The sequence below is a fragment of the Argiope bruennichi genome, chromosome 8 (genome assembly GCF_947563725.1).
Source record: "Argiope bruennichi chromosome 8, qqArgBrue1.1, whole genome shotgun sequence".
Taxonomy (NCBI): domain Eukaryota; kingdom Metazoa; phylum Arthropoda; class Arachnida; order Araneae; family Araneidae; genus Argiope; species Argiope bruennichi.
The window spans coordinates 117500145-117518564 of NC_079158.1; the positions used below are offsets into that span (position 1 = coordinate 117500145).

General features: G+C 28.2%; 1 protein-coding gene across 1 annotated transcript; it reads right to left on the reverse strand.

Annotated features, from left to right (window-relative positions):
* Positions 1-8413: 8413 nt before the first annotated feature.
* On the reverse strand, positions 8414-18004 carry LOC129981314 (6-phosphogluconolactonase-like). The gene is made up of 5 exons (XM_056092103.1): positions 17802-18004; positions 15597-15797; positions 13317-13465; positions 10120-10260; positions 8414-8732 (listed from the first exon to the last, which is right to left on the reverse strand). The coding sequence occupies exons 1-5, from the start codon at positions 17926-17928 to the stop codon at positions 8622-8624; spliced, it is 729 nt and encodes a 242-aa protein (XP_055948078.1). The 5' UTR covers positions 17929-18004; the 3' UTR covers positions 8414-8621.
* Between the last annotated feature and the right edge of the window lie 416 nt (positions 18005-18420).

The following is an 18420-nucleotide window of genomic DNA, read 5'->3' on the forward strand; positions in this document are numbered from 1 at the left end:
GGATATTTTTAAAAATCACGAAAGTAGATGGGAAAAATGAAAATGAGTAATTTCATTGAAATGAGTAATTTAAATTGAAAATGAGTTTCCGTATCAGAAAAGTAAAATCAGAATTAACTTGTATTGCTTAACTTTTAACTTTAACTTTTGTTGCAAAAGTAATAAACTTTATAAAATAAAACTTTCATTTCAGAGTATATTCGAACCTTTTTTTAATACAGAAAAAAAAAAAAAAAAAAAAAAAAAACAGTTTTACCAGTAAATGAAAACAAATTAAATTACTGAATTCGTGCGCGACAAATTATGTTTAGAATTATTATTTTTCAAGAAATTTTAGCATTATTTAATTTTTATGTAATGGAAAAAAGTAATAACGATTTACTGTTACTTGTTTGAAAATGGATTATCTCTTAAAAACGCAATTTTTGAATAAATCAAACTCTGTAACCTTAAATTATGACTAGTAAATATCTAGAGGTTTAATGACTAAAATATAATTGTGAAATACAAATGGAAATTCGATCTGACTGTTTTATTGCGAAATGTTTTTCGGTCACGAAAATGCGTGAAAAAAAAAGTCGAAAATTGCTTAGATTATAGTTTTTTTTAAAAAAGGAACATTCGCTTTTACGTCAGGCAATAAGAGACTGAAACGTTTATTTATGCATATGATGTATAAAAATCAGAGAAATTCGAATTTTCTTCATAAGTCTTTCCTCCCGATATTAATTCTTTTCCACGTAACCGGAAGTGACGTTCTGGAGAAGCAAAACATATTGCCAATCTTATTTCTAAATATTTCTAAATATGCATTTAACGTTTTTCAGTTTTCTGCGGTTGTATTCAACTTTGCACTGATAATCTTATTTTCTGAAAAGAAAACGCCAATAGCAATATTTTGTATCATCAATCTATTATCTTTCGCAAATTTTTCAGTGCGAAAATCAGGAAAAAATATCCGCCACGATTTGAAGATTTTGTCGAATCTCCTACAAAAAATTCCACTTCATAAAAAAAGTTATAAATTTAAAGCCGCCATCTTTGCTTACTGTTTCTTCACGATTTTCATTATTTCTATATATGGATTATTATATTTGAATTCCAATGAAAGCACACAGGCTAAAATTGAGCTACTAAAATCGCCGTATGCTTTAACGCAGTATGGATATTACTTTTCACTTAGTTATGATATTGCTGTTGTATCATTCCTACAGGAAAAAATATCCGCCACGATTTGAAGATTTTGTCGAATCTCCTACAAAAAATTCCACTTCATAAAAAAAGTTATAAATTTAAAGCCGCCATCTTTGCTTACTGTTTCTTCACGATTTTCATTATTTCTATATATGGATTATTATATTTGAATTCCAATGAAAGCACACAGGCTAAAATTGAGCTACTAAAATCGCCGTATGCTTTAACGCAGTATGGATATTACTTTTCACTTAGTTATGATATTGCTGTTGTATCATTCCTACAGGAAAAAATATCCGCCACGATTTGAAGATTTTGTCGAATCTCCTACAAAAAATTCCACTTCATAAAAAAAGTTATAAATTTAAAGCCGCCATCTTTGCTTACTGTTTCTTCACGATTTTCATTATTTCTATATATGGATTATTATATTTGAATTCCAATGAAAGCACACAGGCTAAAATTGAGCTACTAAAATCGCCGTATGCTTTAATGCAGTATGGATATTACTTTTCACTTAGTTATGATATTGCTGTTGTATCATTCCTACAGGAAAAAATATCCGCCACGATTTGAAGATTTTGTCGAATCTCCTACAAAAAATTCCACTTCATACAAAAAGCTATAAATTTAAAGCAGCCATCTTTGCTTACTGTTTCTTCACGATTTTCATTATTTCTATATATGGATTATTATATTTGAATTCCAATGAAAGCACACAGGCTAAAATTGAGCTACTAAAATCGCCGTATGCTTTAATGCAGTATGGATATTACTTTTCACTTAGTTATGATATTGCTGTTGTATCATTCCTACAGGAAAAAATATCCGCCACGATTTGAAGATTTTGTCGAATCTCCTACAAAAAATTCCACTTCATAAAAAAAGTTATAAATTTAAAGCCGCCATCTTTGCTTACTGTTTCTTCACGATTTTCATTATTTCTATATATGGATTATTATATTTGAATTCCAATGAAAGCACACAGGCTAAAATTGAGCTACTAAAATCGCCGTATGCTTTAACGCAGTATGGATATTACTTTTCACTTAGTTATGATATTGCTGTTGTATCATTCCTACAGGAAAAAATATCCGCCACGATTTGAAGATTTTGTCGAATCTCCTACAAAAAATTCCACTTCATAAAAAAAGCTATAAATTTAAAGCAGCCATCTTTGCTTACTGTTTCTTCACGATTTTCATTATTTCTATATATGGATTATTATATTTGAATTCCAATGAAAGCACACAGGCTAAAATTGAGCTACTAAAATCGCCGTATGCTTTAACGAAGTTTGGATATTACTTTTCACTTAGTTATGATATTGCTGTTGTATCATTCCTAGTATTAATATCTCTAATCATCACTTCAGTTACAGCATTTTATGGTTTTTATAGCTTTTATCTGCGATTCCTTTTCTGTGAGTTAGAAATGCTTATACGTAATCACAGCTATCTACAAGATTACCATCTGATCATCCAAAATTATCTAGACATATCTTCAGCCATGCAATTGTTGGAAGATCAGTTTTCTTTCATAGCCTTTGTTGTTGTTGTAAGCAGTATGATGGGCCTCTTTTGGATTAATTTTAATTTCCTTTTCATTCCCAAAGGTGACTATTTGCATTATTTATGCGCCTTATCGGGTGAAGTCACTTATTTGACTTTTATCGGAATGCTTACATTATCGGCTTCTGCTGTCAACAGTGCCAGAGAATCCGCAAAAGATGCTGTGAAGTCTCTACCTGGAAAGTTTCCACTGAGCTACAAAGAAATAAAAATCATCTTAACAAGCGAATGCAGTCATGAAGTTTATTTGACTTTATGGAAAATATACAAAATTGATAGATCTTTATTTATTAGCGCCATAGGAACTCTTGTAAATTACGGAATTCTTGTGGCAACATTAGGAACAGTGAACGATTCCAGCAACAAGTGAGAGATATTACATGTGCAAGCAGATTGTTAATGTATTTGTATCTGCAAACTGAATAATTCGCATTCGATGATTATCATTTATCACGAGCCGTGGAATAATGCGCTTTCGAGGTGTTCTTTTGCTGCCACAAAATATTCAATGCGTGTCTTCATAGCAATGCAGTAGGATTTAGAATCTTAACAAAGCCATCGTTACAGACGATTTTTAAAAAAATTGAAGCATTTATTGTTTTTATAATGGAATTTTTGTGGCAACGGCAGGCAGAGTGAACAATTCCAGCAACAAGTAACAGATATCACATGTGAAGGCAAATTGTTAAAGCATTTGCATATGCAAGCAGAAAAATTCGCACTCAATGATTGTAAGTTATCACCAATTGTGGAATAATGCGCTTTCGAGGTGTTCTTTTGCCGCCATAAAACATTCATTATGTCTCTTAATAATAATTGAGTAGAATTTAGAATCTTAGCAAAATCATCGCTACAGACCACTTTTTAAAAAAATATTTTTGAAACATTTATTGTTTTTATGCCGGAATTCTTGAGGCAACCTTAGGCACAATGAATGATTTCAACAAATAAGAGATAACACATGCGCCATCAAATTGTTAATGTATTTGTATATGAAAAAGGAATAATTCGCACTCAATGATCGTAAGTTATCCTCAGCGGCGGAATAATAAGCTTTCATTGTGTTCTTTTGCAGCCATAAAACATTTAGTATGCGTCTTTATCAGCAGTGAAGTAGGATTTAACAAAGTCATTGTTACTGATGATTTTTTGAAAAATAATTTTGAAACATTTATAGTTTTTATAAACTACTTCCTTTTTTTATATTTTATTTCATTAAATTCGATTTCCTTTGACCTTTTTTCGATTTTCATTCTTTATTCTTTAAATTTATTTTTTTGCTCTGCATTTCCCTCATATTTTTCATATTTTCTACCCTACTTTTTTATATAGGAGGTTTTATTATTTTACTTTTTCTTCATAAAGAAGTTGGTGCTGGTAACAAAAAAAAACTGAATTTCCTCTTTCGTTATATAATTTTATTGTTATGATCAATTAACATTTAAACTTATATTTAAATCAAATTATTTTATAATATACTGGTCATCTTGCTATCATTCGAATTTCATTATTTTAGTGAATTTCACCAACAGTGTCCTTTTTGTGTAAATGACGTCACAACCGGATGAAATGTGTAATTGTTTGCTTCATCTAGTATCTAGTATTGCAACATCTTATACAATATGATCACTGTCTTAGCCCGCATTTAAAAGCAGTTGTAGATTCGAACATTAAATTAATGTGCATTTTACGTATATTTACATGGGCACATTCATTATACACTACTGGTCAAAAACATTGCAAGTTTGAGAAATTTCGCGTTTTTTCAAGAATAAGCCCCCCTCTCAAAGTAATATTTTTTTCCTTTAAGGTGATATTTTTTATGTCAATATGTTAAATTAGTCTTAAGGCAAGATATAATTAAATTATTGAACAAAAAATTTATTTAAATTCAAAAAGAACAAAATACAAACAAAATGTACAGGTTGTCAGTATCGAAATCCATTTTGGTTCCCCGGAATAAAATGAAATAAAGAAAACATTTGAAGTTCTTTTGATCAGAAAAGATAATAAAAGAGTTACTGAGATTTTAAAAGGGTTGAAAGAACAACTCTGTTAAGCATGGAATCCACAAGGTGTTGCAACATTTCTTACGGTATTTCATGGTGAAAAACTTTAATTATTTTTTCTTGAAGCTGTCGCTTTGTTCTGAAATGATTCTCACTTATTTTCTTTCCCATTATACTTCACAAATTCTCAATGGGGTTTAAATCTGGCGAGTTTCTTGCCCATGCCAAAACATTAATACCATGTTTTGCAAATGCAGCCTTAACCTAAAATAACGAATATTTTGATATAGAGATCAGAACTGAACTGAAAGGAAATTTAAAATTTATTGTAAAGTTTGTTTTACTTTTTTCGATGTATGGCATCGATCTTGCTGAAATCTGGGGGCACGGCAGTGCCCCCGCCAAGTCGAGCAAAAACAAGCGGCACGGCTGTACCATCCTTTTCTCAAAGCAGTTCATGCCATTTTCGACCCCCTATAACTTCGTTGTGGATAAAACTAGAACCCTGAATTTTCAGTAACCAAGCAGTCATTATATAAACACGGTATATTTCAAATCTCATTAAATTTGAACCATTAGTTTAAGAATTATAATTAGTCAAAGTTTGGGAATTTTGTCACTGACTGATTGACTGATTGACTGACTGACCGATCATCAAAACTCTAAGGCACTTCTAGCAGACATAGACGCTTCAAATTTAGAATACAATTAGTGTTTAGTGTATAAATCAAGGAAAAACTAAAATATGCGTGTAATAATGGATGGATCGATAAATTTCTTGAAGTTTCGAGCATTATCCATTCTGTCGGCAAATTCGACGCCAAGTCTCCAAATGGTCACCAAATTTATCGCCAAGCTTTGGGATCACTGGCTCGGCATCCGACAGCATCCAATACAGATTACTGTAAAGCGGTCTTCCGTATGATGACACTATTCGCACTGGGAAGCAAAATTACAAGTTTGTAACAATATCTAATTTGAAATAATTGAATTTGAAGCTGTGGAAGCTGCAAACGCAATGGGTGTTTTTCAGAGAATTAATCTGGTAGAAGAAAAGCAAACTGCTCTTCAAAGTATGATATGTATAGCCTATGCTATAACTATACACAAAAGTCAGGGCCTAGGTCTAAATAATGCACTGATGGATATCGGTTCCGCAGTATTCACATCCGGTCACGCTTACGTGGCACTTTCGAAAGTTACAAGTCTGGAGGGCTTACATCTAATTAATGTCGACTTTGGAAGTATTAAAGTGCAGGAATCCTTAATTTGTGAATACAACAGACTAAGAAGCATTTACCGTCCAGACTTGTCAAAAATCGTAACATCAAAGCTTACGAGAAAAACCCATAGAGACAGGGAGTGGGCTTTGAGAAAAACTGTAGCTGAAACTCAAGAAGTAGTACCAGAAAAGAAAAAGAGGAAGACTACATACAAAAATAAGAAAAGAATTATCTACAAAAAGAAAGGAGATGCCATCAAAAACATAACTTGTAAAAAAAACCAAGTCTCGCAACTCAATTTTTCTATCGTAAAAAATTGTGAGATCCATGTAATACCAAGTCGGTCCATTTATTCAGTGCCTACTTAAGGGTTCTTTTGTCTTAAGTTATTACATAATTAGCTAACCTAACAACATCTTATAGTGATCATATCAATATTAAAAATCTTTTATGGTTTAAATAAATAGATTGACTTGGCAATCGCACTAAACAATCTAATTTAATATAATATGTTAATGTAATCTAATTTAATGTAAAGATACATTGTGTTTTCATGCGATGGCCATTAGGACAAAGTGGCAAAATTTGAATTTAATGGGCTATGACAGCAGAAGATCGACTCCAGTATCTTTGCTAACAGCATGACATAGCTTGCAACGCCTCTCTTAGGCTCATGATCATATCGGTTGAACCCTAGACGATTGGAAAACCGTGGCTTGGGCACATGAGTCACGATTTCAGTTGATAAGAGCTAATAAGTATGGAGCAGACCCAACGAAATTATGACCCAAATTGCCATCGATCAAACTGGCAATGGCTCCATAATGGGGCTGTTTTTAAATGGAATAGAATGGGTCCTCTGGTCCAAATGAACGTATGATTGACTGGAAATGGTTATGTTCAACTATATGGAGACCCCTTACAGCCATTCATGGACTTCACGGTGGAGTCACTATCACCCAAACACCGATGGAATTCTTATGGATGATAACGCACCATATCACCGGACCACAATTGTTTGTAATTGGTTTAAGGAATATTCTGGACAATTCCAGCGAAAGATTTAGTTACCTAGATCACATGAATCTTATTGAACATTTATATGACATACTCAGGAGGTAGGTTCGTGCACAAAAATCCTGTTCCGGCAACACTTTCGGAGTTATGGGCGTCTATAGATGCAGCGTGGCTCAATATTTCTGCAGGGAACTACCAACAACTCGCAGAGTCCATGCCACATCCAGTTGTTGCACTTCGTCGAGCAAAAGGTGGTCCAACGAATAACGATTCGTAGGTATTCCACGACTGTTGTTACTTCAGTATACGGTGGTATCCTTGGATCTATGTCACCCTGGATACATTTCTCCAAATTCTTCCTTCTGTTTTTTTTCTTTTTTTTTTTTTTTTTTCATTCTTGCTACATTAGCTAAACAAATTGTTCTGAACATGCTTTCGATATATTGCAATTCAATGTATGGAGGGAAAAAAAAAAAAAAAAAAAAAAAAAAAAACGAAGCTTAATTTATAATTATTAGGAAAATTAAAGACTTTTTAAGGGCCTATCTCAAAAGTAAGCACTTTCAAAGTATTTAAAAGTAGCTTTCAAATTTCAACACTTTTTATGACGCTATGTACCATATAAAAAGTTGGCAATTACTTAATTTCAAAAGTTTTTTAATGATAACATCTAAAAATACTATCGCAAAAAAATAATTGCTCTCATTTTACAATTCCGAAAATTATCTTTTCGATAGCATATATTTTTTATATTATTTTTCAGTAATTTTAACAAACATTTAAACATGATTTACAACAAAAAAAATTTAATTAGAACTTCATTATTTAAAATTTGTAGACTTTTTTTTTTTTTTTACTCTTGATAAAGATTATTATATATTAGATAATTCCGAATTTTATTTTACTCTTATTAAAAAGTGGTAGGCGATTTTATAATTTATAAATGTTAGGTTTCCTTTCTTTCTCAGTACGATTTTAAACATTAAATCATTTTATTTGAAAATTAAATTTGTCATGTGATTTACATAAAACTATTCAGAAGATTTTTATCACTTCTAAAGCAACTGTATTTAACTATGCATTTCATAAGACGCGGTCATTTCTTCTTATTTTAAAAGTATCTGTAGCTATAGATTTTTTATTCTCGAATGTGATGCAACTAGATTAAATTTAAAAAGTTTAAGCTTCAAATAAATGTAATTATCATAATAGCTATTTCAAACATGTGTGAATCCAACTGTTAAAATTTTATAACCCAATAAATGAAATTAAAGTTTAAAAGAAATGGAGGAAAGAATTATGTATATAATGATATATAAAGAATGGTGGTGTATGCAAGTGTGCCTCTGATTCAATCAGATCTAAAACATTGTTATTATGATAGCCTCAATCATGGGCCGATTTTTTAAAGTAAAGATTTTTATTTTTGTAAAAAACATAACATCTTATATGAAAATAAAAATATATAACCAGCACTATGCTTTTTTTTTTAAGTATAAAACTTCAAGAGAATAACCATATCACAACATATAAGGCATAACATCACAAAGCCATTTTATATTTTGATCTTCCTCCACAAGCCAGTGGATGAAGTAAAATGCAATGCATTAAATGAGAAGTTTTGCAGCTTCCTTATCCACAATCCAATGCAATTCCCCTTGGGTTGGACGTACCATTGCTGCAGGAAGAGGATTTAAACCATTCCCTTCAAGAATATCCTGAAAAATGATTTTATTTGAAAAGCTTTTTAAAATAACATCAATAAATTATAGTTAATAGAAATACAATTTTAAAGACTTTTTTTATTACATGTAACAAATAACAAAAATAATTATTTTCAATTTTAGTCTTTAATTTGCTACTCATTATAATAAATATTACCAAATTCAGAATAGATGGCACCATGTGTAAGAAAGCAAAATCTCATTAAAATTGCTTAAATAATAATCAAATTTAAAAATATAAAAATGAATACTATCACACATAAGGAAATTAGTTTTACAAAATTCTACTTGTACAAAAATAAAGCAAGTAACGTTCAAGCAAAATGTGCAACTAAAAAAAAAAGGAATCTTCAATTTTGTTAAATCAAAAGTTATAAATCATAAAAGAAATTGATCTTCTCTAATTACATTATTCAATCAAAAGGATACTAAACTTTTTCAAAATACCATATGCATGCACATACATTCAAAGCGAAATAAGAAAATAATTAAAATAAGTTCTTAATAAAAATTAAAGGAGAATACTTTTGGATTATTTGAAAAATAATTATGTTTTTTTCCAGTAGAGGGCATAATTGTATTTTTTGATAGTCAACTAAACACTTATCGCATTGCCATTAAATATTTTGATAGTTGAAATTGCAAGGTTTATTAACGAAAAAGTTAGTTCGACTCTATATTATAGTTTTTATTTGGTGTTCTATCAAATATAAAAAAATAAAAAACAGCATTTTTGTCCTTTTTAAATTTTTTTATTATCAGAAAGATAAAAATGCTGTTTCAGCAAGAAAAAAATACTTCATTATGTGTGGAGATGATATATTAACAAAATATCAATGCCAAAATCGATTTGTAAGACTTTAAAAAAAAAAAAAAAGAAAAGAAAAGAAAAACGCATTTATACCTCACAATGTATATGCTTAACCAAAATAAAATATTTTTTAATATGTGGGATAAATAAATTTATTTCACACCATAAAAACTATCAAATAAAATTAAAATTAATACAGTATCTAATTGGCAATGCTCATTTTGAATGAATGATAAATGATACATTATTTTTATGATAAAATAAAGAAATTTTAAATAATAAATAATTTCAATGTATCATTTGTTTGATTATAACAAGTTCTGAAATTGCAGTAAGGGTTTTAAGTCTTTTTATACCTCTAAGAAAAGAATAAGAAAGAAGAAAGCAAATTATTATACTAAAATGCATTTAAAAGCCCATATTATTCCTAATATTTTAATAAATTTACTGAAACTTAGAAATGCATGAACAATATATATGAAAAATTAATATGAATTTGTATGATAGAAAAATTTAGTAAAAAATTACAAATTCTCACAAAATACAAATAAAGAACTATCTGTGGCATACTTTGAGAGTTTCTGCTTTCGATTCCCCAGTTGTAACAAATACAACACATTTAGCATTGTTCAATACTGGTAAAGTTAATGTAATACGGCAAGGAGGAGGTTTAGGAGAATCGGTTATGGCAGCAACCCAGTGTCTTTCTTCCTATAAATATAAATAATAAAAATACATTGGTATAACAGATATCTATTATATGATGCAATCAATGATTTAAAATAAAATATTCTTCAGATTGTTAAATATATTTAAAAACAGAATATATTTCATGCAGAGAAAATGCAATTATGTTCAGAAAGATTATCACAAATTGACTATAATTTTTTTTTTAAATGTATATAAATGCTAATTACATATATATTCATACCAATAAATTAGTGAAATACAAACTTACATTAAAAAAATTATTAAAATTTAATTTCGGTTTTTCTGCATTATTATGTAGAATAATTTTCTTTTCCAGTTTTTTGACATTATTTTAAAGTTTAGTGTAATTTTTTTAGATTGGTAGGAGTTTTAAGTTCTGGTAGTTGCTAAGTTAATTTCAACCGATTATTTATTGTCATTGCTAAAAGTTCAGTATGATCAGAAAGACATTTCGATACAGACAAGGGATTTTCATTTTATTTAGCAAATATTTAATGTGAAATTGAAGTACACCTATCAAGAAATGTTCCGAAAGAGCTGCTAGTAGAAAATGGATCACATGATGTGAACATATACAATAAATTATCTTTAATTTACCACTGTAAAATTCTTCTGAACAGGGTTTTGAGAAATGTTCCATCTAAAAAACTTGATATAGTGAAAATAAAAAAATAAAAATATTTCACTGCATACAAAGCATTTAAACTATCAGTTCTCAAGGATAATTTATTTAATAAAATCTCATGGATAAAATTAATCTTTGATGTTTGCTTTAAATATAAGATGATACAAATTCTAGATTTGAGAGTATAGAAAATCCAAAATTCCATAAATATCAATCGCTACTGGTTACATTTTAATTTTTTTCAGTAATGAAAATTATATTAATCAGCCGCAGAGGAGTTGCAACACTATAGCAATCATTTTTAAAACTTGGCTTTTTGACTTTCATAAACTATAATTTAATTTGCTTAATTTCATAAATGGAGAGTTCAGAAATGGGGTGGGAGATACAACAAGTTACAAATATACAGAATTTGGTTATAGGAATGTTAACACAAAAAAAAACATTAAAAGTTAATTATATATTATAACAGGTTCAAAAGTGATATTTATATTTCCAGTTTGCACAAAAAGATCCGAGGTCAGTACAGCATATAACTGGTATACATATTCATTTCATGCTCTTTACTTCTTTCCTCTCATAATTTTATTGCAATTTTTAGCCATTTTGCTTCAATACTAGTTGAAAAAAAATAAGTTCCATGCAAATATTTATTTAATTTCAGCTTTATTTCTTTTATTACAACCATTTAATCAAATAAAAATATAATGTTAATTCTCTTAAAATTGAGATTAAGGTCATTATACAGAAGAATAAATTGTAATACTGAGATAAATATTTTAAAATATTCAGGGGGGTGGGATGATTTGAATTAGAAGGTTTTTTTTTTTTCTAGTATAAAATTATAAATTCTTGTAGCTCACATTTTGTTTCACATTTTTGGACTAGAATTTTAGGGTTGACTGCCTAAGAAAGGTGTGATAAACAGAAATTTGTAGTAGTATAGCTACATCAACTTTGTACTGAAAATTTTTCTTGAAATAATTTGATTAAATAAAGATGAAGCATCAATTATTCACTTTATTAAAAATTTTAAAAATTTAACAGCTGATTTTGAAAACTATTTTCAGAAGCTGAAAATTCCTACGATTAATTTTTTTAAATACAGTAGACTCCCGATTATCTGCCGATGGGTTATCCGCGGAGTGGATTATCCGCGCCTGCCGCAGTAAGTTTTTTTTTTCTTTTTCTTCCAAGCAAAGAGAAAATGCTTCCAAAGCAAGAAGAAAACTCAAATGACTGATTTCTTCAGAAAGGTGTAGTTTTACAGTTATGCTTTTGTAATTACATAATACATTACAGTATTAAAACAGTACATATGTATTAATTTTTCTGTGTATCCTTGACGCCTCTCGTAAGTACAAAGCACTTTTCTGTTTTCATTAACAAAATGCATTTTAGGTTAGTTTTGAGTGATATACTAAACTAAGCGTTAGTTAAACATTTCCTGCTGTTTATTTTACGTATTATTGTACATAAAACGATTTTTCAAAGTTGGAATGACTGTTTTCTCTTTTGCTATACCCATTTTTAGCTTTTTTCGGATTATCCGCGATTTTTGTTATCCGCGATGACCACACCACCTAATTCCGCGGATAATCGGGAGTGTACAGTAGATGTTATAAAGGAAAATATGTAATCCTGAGAAATTTCATTTTCTTCAAAGTAGATGAGCTATTATTGGTCACTAAATTTCAAAAATATACATTGTAACATATTCTCAGAAACTTGGAATTTCAGTTTGAAATGTCTATTATTATCTTATAACCATGAAAATTTACTATCCAAATCTTAAGCTTCATCCTAATAAGAATATTGTCTTCACAGCATTTTTAAAAGCATAATTTATAATAATAATTGATGTAAAACTACTAAAAGTCACAAATAAAAAATGCATACTTAAACTATCACAAACACCAATATATTTTGTTCATTTATAAAATCAACACAGAATTATAAAATATTATATTAAAACTTTTAATAGAAAAATAGCAAAAAGTAACTGACAGCAGTTAGTTTTATGAATGAATGATAAAGGGGAAATAACTTTTACTCTAAAAAAATATCTAAATACTTAAATATTTAAAAAACATGCATTAATATTGTTTCAACCCACTGTTGTTTAATCATGTTTCAACATGAATTAAAATAGAATAATTTGAAATATCAAAAATAATAAAGAATGAAATATGAAATAAATTTTAAAATTCAATAAAATAAAAAATTAATTTGTTTTGACATCATTTATAATTTGTTATATATAAAATTAAATTTTAAAAATGATTAAATAAAAACATTAATAATGTAAAAGAAGTCACAAGTTAAAGTCACAGTCGCAAAATAAATATATATTTACAGTCACAAGTTAAATATACATTTTTTAAAAAGCTTTGCCAAGTAAAATACTTAACAAAACATTAAAAAAAAGTACCTTCAACAAGGGATGATTTGGAAAAAGTGAGCAAGTGTGACCATCAGGTCCAATACCTAAAAGCAGAAGATCAAACTTTGGAATGGACGATAATGAGATTCTGAATTCTTGCTCAATTTTAAGAGCATAGTCTATAGCAGCTTCTCGCACTGAAAGAATAAATAAATAAAAAAAAAAAAAAAAAAAAAAAAAAAAAATGAAAATGTAATAAATAACAATAAAAAATGCACAAGAGTTCAAACAATATTTTTCATGTATAAACAAATGAATCTTGAAAATATTTGTTTGGTACAAATGCACAGATTATTCTAATATGCAGACTTGACTTATTTCATGCCTGCAGAAGCCATCAGTAAGGAACCAAGATTCAATAGGCCATCAGAAACAAAGCAATAGTTACCAAGCAGATAAAAAGGAATGCTGCAACTGCTTCAAGAATAGCTATTTTTCAGTGAAACATGAATCATATTTTCTTAGGTTTTTACTACTTAAACATGAGATACTGATAGGCAAGTAAATGTACCATTAACAAAAAAGTCAAATCACAATATAGGAATAGTCAAATCACAATATAGGAATTAGCAGATGATGCAAACATTAGCTTCCACTGAGAAAACTATAAAGAATTTATATCATATACTGGTAATTTAATAAAATGCAATAAACTTCATATCTGTTTCAGAAACTAAAAGTCTTACACTACAAGCTATTTTTCAAAACTGCAACTTCTTGATAAATATTTTTATGGCACTGCTAATTTCTGAACTAATGAGACAATAATGGTTATGACTAGGTGATAATTTTGATCATAATGATCTAAATAGAGACATCTAAACAAAAGAATTGTATAAAATATGTTTATTAACTAGAAAATGGCAACCAAACAAATCTATCCTAAACAACATTATCTCATAAAGTAATTGTAATGAAGCATTAATCTATAAAATTAACCACAAAATATTATTTCAAAAACAATATAACTCTTATTTGAATTTACATAAGCTCATAGCATAATTAATAATGAACTTTACTGAATGACAGGAATGCGTTTATCATCTTTAACTCAATAAAAATTTTAAGCAATAATTAATTTTCTTTCAATTCAGAAAATAACCAATGATAGAGAAATAGTGAAATTAAATTAAGATTTATGGTACCAATTACTTATAAACATGTACAGGGAAAAGAGAAATAATCAAGAGAAAGGAAATGAAGATATCATGTAAATCAAGAAAGTTACTTAAAAAGATGCAGAATTGTGGACTTTTGTAAGATTCAGGAAGCAATGCTCATCTACTTAGAATATGATTTTATAAAGCTTTTTTGTATTAAAAATTTTTCAAAACTCTTGTACCAATCTTGTAAGCAGGCAGATATTTAAAATTGTATGAAATCATGCTAAGAAATATGCAATTTTCTAAGTGATAATATGCATGATAATTTTGCTTTCCTAACCTATATGAATTACAATACTACTTACTTCAATGTGGCTGAAGGAAAAAGTAAAATAGTAACATATGCAATGGACTTAATGAATTGTATATAATTTCTATAAGAAATATTACAAAATATGAAAAGTCTAAAACATATATTTAATTATTTAGAAAAATCTCTTTCTAATATCAATAAAGTCCTGTGCCAGTTAAAAAATTCTATTGTAAATGGAATACATACAGGAAAGAAAATAAAATAAAATAAATAATAAAAAGGAAAATTAGCGTACAGTATATGAAGAGCATAGCTTTAAAAAAAAATCAACTTTTGTTTTTCCTTTCACATTCATTCATAATTAAACTATATTAATACGAAACCTATAAAATTGCAACAACATAAGGAATTGGGAAAATATTTTTTTTTAATCCTGAAATTCAAAAATATATTTAAACTATCTTATTAATATATATATATATATATATATATATCACTAAGAATTTTATAAGGCACCTACAGACTTCATGCTAATAATATTAATTTTTACACGATGAAAACAACAACAAAAATGATATTTGCATGTTAATGGCATGCTAATGATAAAGCACACACACACACAAACAAAAAAAAAAGAAGTCAGGTTTATTGCAACCATTGATTAATCATCAAAAATGTTATATTAGACTATTGAACATGTTTGAAAATCATATGCAGTTAAGTCTAAAATTCAAATATTGCCTGCAGTTAAGCCAAAAGTTTGTCAATGCTACGCAGCTAATATTCAAGAACCAAAAATTTTCATGGGTAATATAATATAACCAACAATAAGACAGTATTTCACAAACTTACCAGAGATATTAGGATTCATAGTAACGAACTGTTCTTCAGTAACTGGCACAACCTTTAAGAGATCACGTTTGTAACAACCAAAAGTACTTTCAGGATGATCAAAAGGAACATGCCTTTCATCGCAGAAGAAGAATTGCCATTTTTCCCAAGTTGTGTTTATAGTAGGCAATCCTTTGCACAGAAACTTAATCAAACTACCACCTGAAAAAAATTATAAAATTACACGGAAGAAACTAAACTAATAAACTATATTTTAATTCAAATTAAATATAACAGATTTTAATACAGCATTTGCATTTATAAGATAGTAAAATTATATTTTATTACATAAGGGCACAATTAGATAATACAGGATTTTTGTTAAATGTTTAAAGTGAGGTTCTGAGGACACAGATCCAAGAAGATAGGAAAGTATTGTATATTCAGTAGTAACAATTATTGCATTAAAATCAACCAAAATTATGTGACATATTATAATATATATCATGTCTATGGGGAAGAAATACAAGAACTACAACAATTTACAAATTTTAGCATATAATTTTAAAATGTAATAAAATTTTCAAATTTAAAAAATGTTACATAAAAGGTAGAATAGCTTGGGAAATAGCTTTTCCTACAAGGAAATTTAAAATAAAATAGGCATAAAGAATTTCATAAAAATTAAATAAATACAGGCTTATCTTAAAAAACATAAGGAATAAATTTAATTGGTACTGGTGTATTAACTGCATGTCAGAGATTAATCACCAAATATATCACATTTACTGTAACCAGTAATTAGTCATAAAAAATACCATGTCTGTCCATGTTAGTAATGTTTGCAAATGATATCTGATTAAACTAAATATCACACTTAACACATAATTCTAATATAGAATCAGCTATTTCTTTCCCTTCCATTAACATTCTTTTCAATCCATTCATTTAAAAAATGATTATACAACTAACTGATGGAAATATATTCTATCAAATCTGGAAGGACATCCATTAAATTCTTAATATGCGTACAAACTATTTCTACAAATTTAAAACTTTTTAGAAAATTATTCTAAACTATTGTCCAAATTTAAATTTAAAGAACAGTTTAATATAATCAAATAATACTTAAAATCATTTTAAAATGGTGAACTGTTTTATAAAATGAATCTATTAATTTGAAATTAGGTTAAAAAAAACATTAACTCTCTTTATTTATAGACTCAAAATAACTGAATTTAAATTAAAAAGTGCTCCAAGCAAGTATATAAAGTGAAAAGTATTTCACAAATTAGTATCATAGTAATTAAAAATAATGCTTTTTTTCCCCCTTTGGCTACTGTTTAGCTTCTAGCAGAAACATAAAAACTAACTTTTCATAAAATGTAAAAAACAAATATTACAGCCTAGGAAGAAAAAAGTAGGACTTCATAACATCCTGCATTTTATCAAGCATGACAACAGAGAAATAAAGTAAGATTACCTGCACAATATAATGAATATATTTGTACAAAATATGCAAGAAATAGTAAAAATATTATAGAATTATTGCATAAAAATAAAATTAATCGATCTCAAGAATGATAAAATTCGATTCCGAAAACATTAGTTCAGCATTTCGGAATGTGTTATATGGAAATGTGCTACTCTGAAGAGATGCTATATTTTTGAGAGAGCGTAATTATAAACTAATTGTGTTTGTATTAAAATACATTCTTCAATCATTTTGTGAATAGAACCATATTGAACAATAAATATATTAAATCTTAGATTTATTCTCAAATTTATATCGAAAAATAGTTTAAAATATGTAAAACAATTCAAGCAATGTACGTATTTTCATAAGCTTTCAGCACAAAAGAAAATTAATCCAATTCTAATTACTAAATAAAAATCATATTAACCTCAGGAAGAATAATGTATTATAAGAGTCAAGTTACTTGTTTATGAATGTTTTGAGCGTTCCAGAAAAATATACGGACAATTTTTCCATATCTCATTTTCTCGCATACTTAGACTGATTTTGACATGTGAAAGTGACATATTAAACTTAATATCATCATGTTAAACTAAAAAATATGCATCAACTACATTAAACATATGTCGGTAAGCAATAAATGATGCGGTTCGCACTTCTAATTAATGCGCAGATTTTCTTAATCACATGTTTTCAAATATGAACAGGTAAGAAAAACAGGTTTTTGATTTAAAACAAATTTGTCTTACCAGATAAACCTACTCGGAAGCAGTTATTTTTACTAATCGCTTCCGAAGCTTTACTTTCTATTAATTTGGATACTGAAGAAATAACTTCAGCCTCATTTGCACACACATTAACTTCCACAGGTGCCATGTTTACATGAGGATTGTTTTGGAATTGGAATCAATCAACACTTGCCTTTCGTAGTATAATTTTATTCTGGAAATGATCAATCGCTCTCATTGGTTGAAAATAGTGAATGATTGTCGCACTATTTTTAATATTAACTACCTGACTTACTGCATTTCAAGAAATAGTTATTCGAAACTAGATTATTTATATTTATCAATAGTTTGGAAAAAATATTGGTTTGAAACTATTTAGAAATCCTTCCTTTTGATTTATAATAAAATTTTTGAAAAAAACTTAATGAGATAATAATTCATATCTGCATGATTGGTTTTTTAAGCAATCGAAATACTAAAGAATAGCGTATTTTATCGTAATTTTGGTATTTCATTAAAAAAATATTGAAAATTAGTTATGAAGTCAACATTTTAGGATTTATTAATAGGAATTGGTTTTGAGTTGCAAGCATTCGTAAGGGGACCGTTGTCTACGCAACATCTCAACTCGTTTAATTTG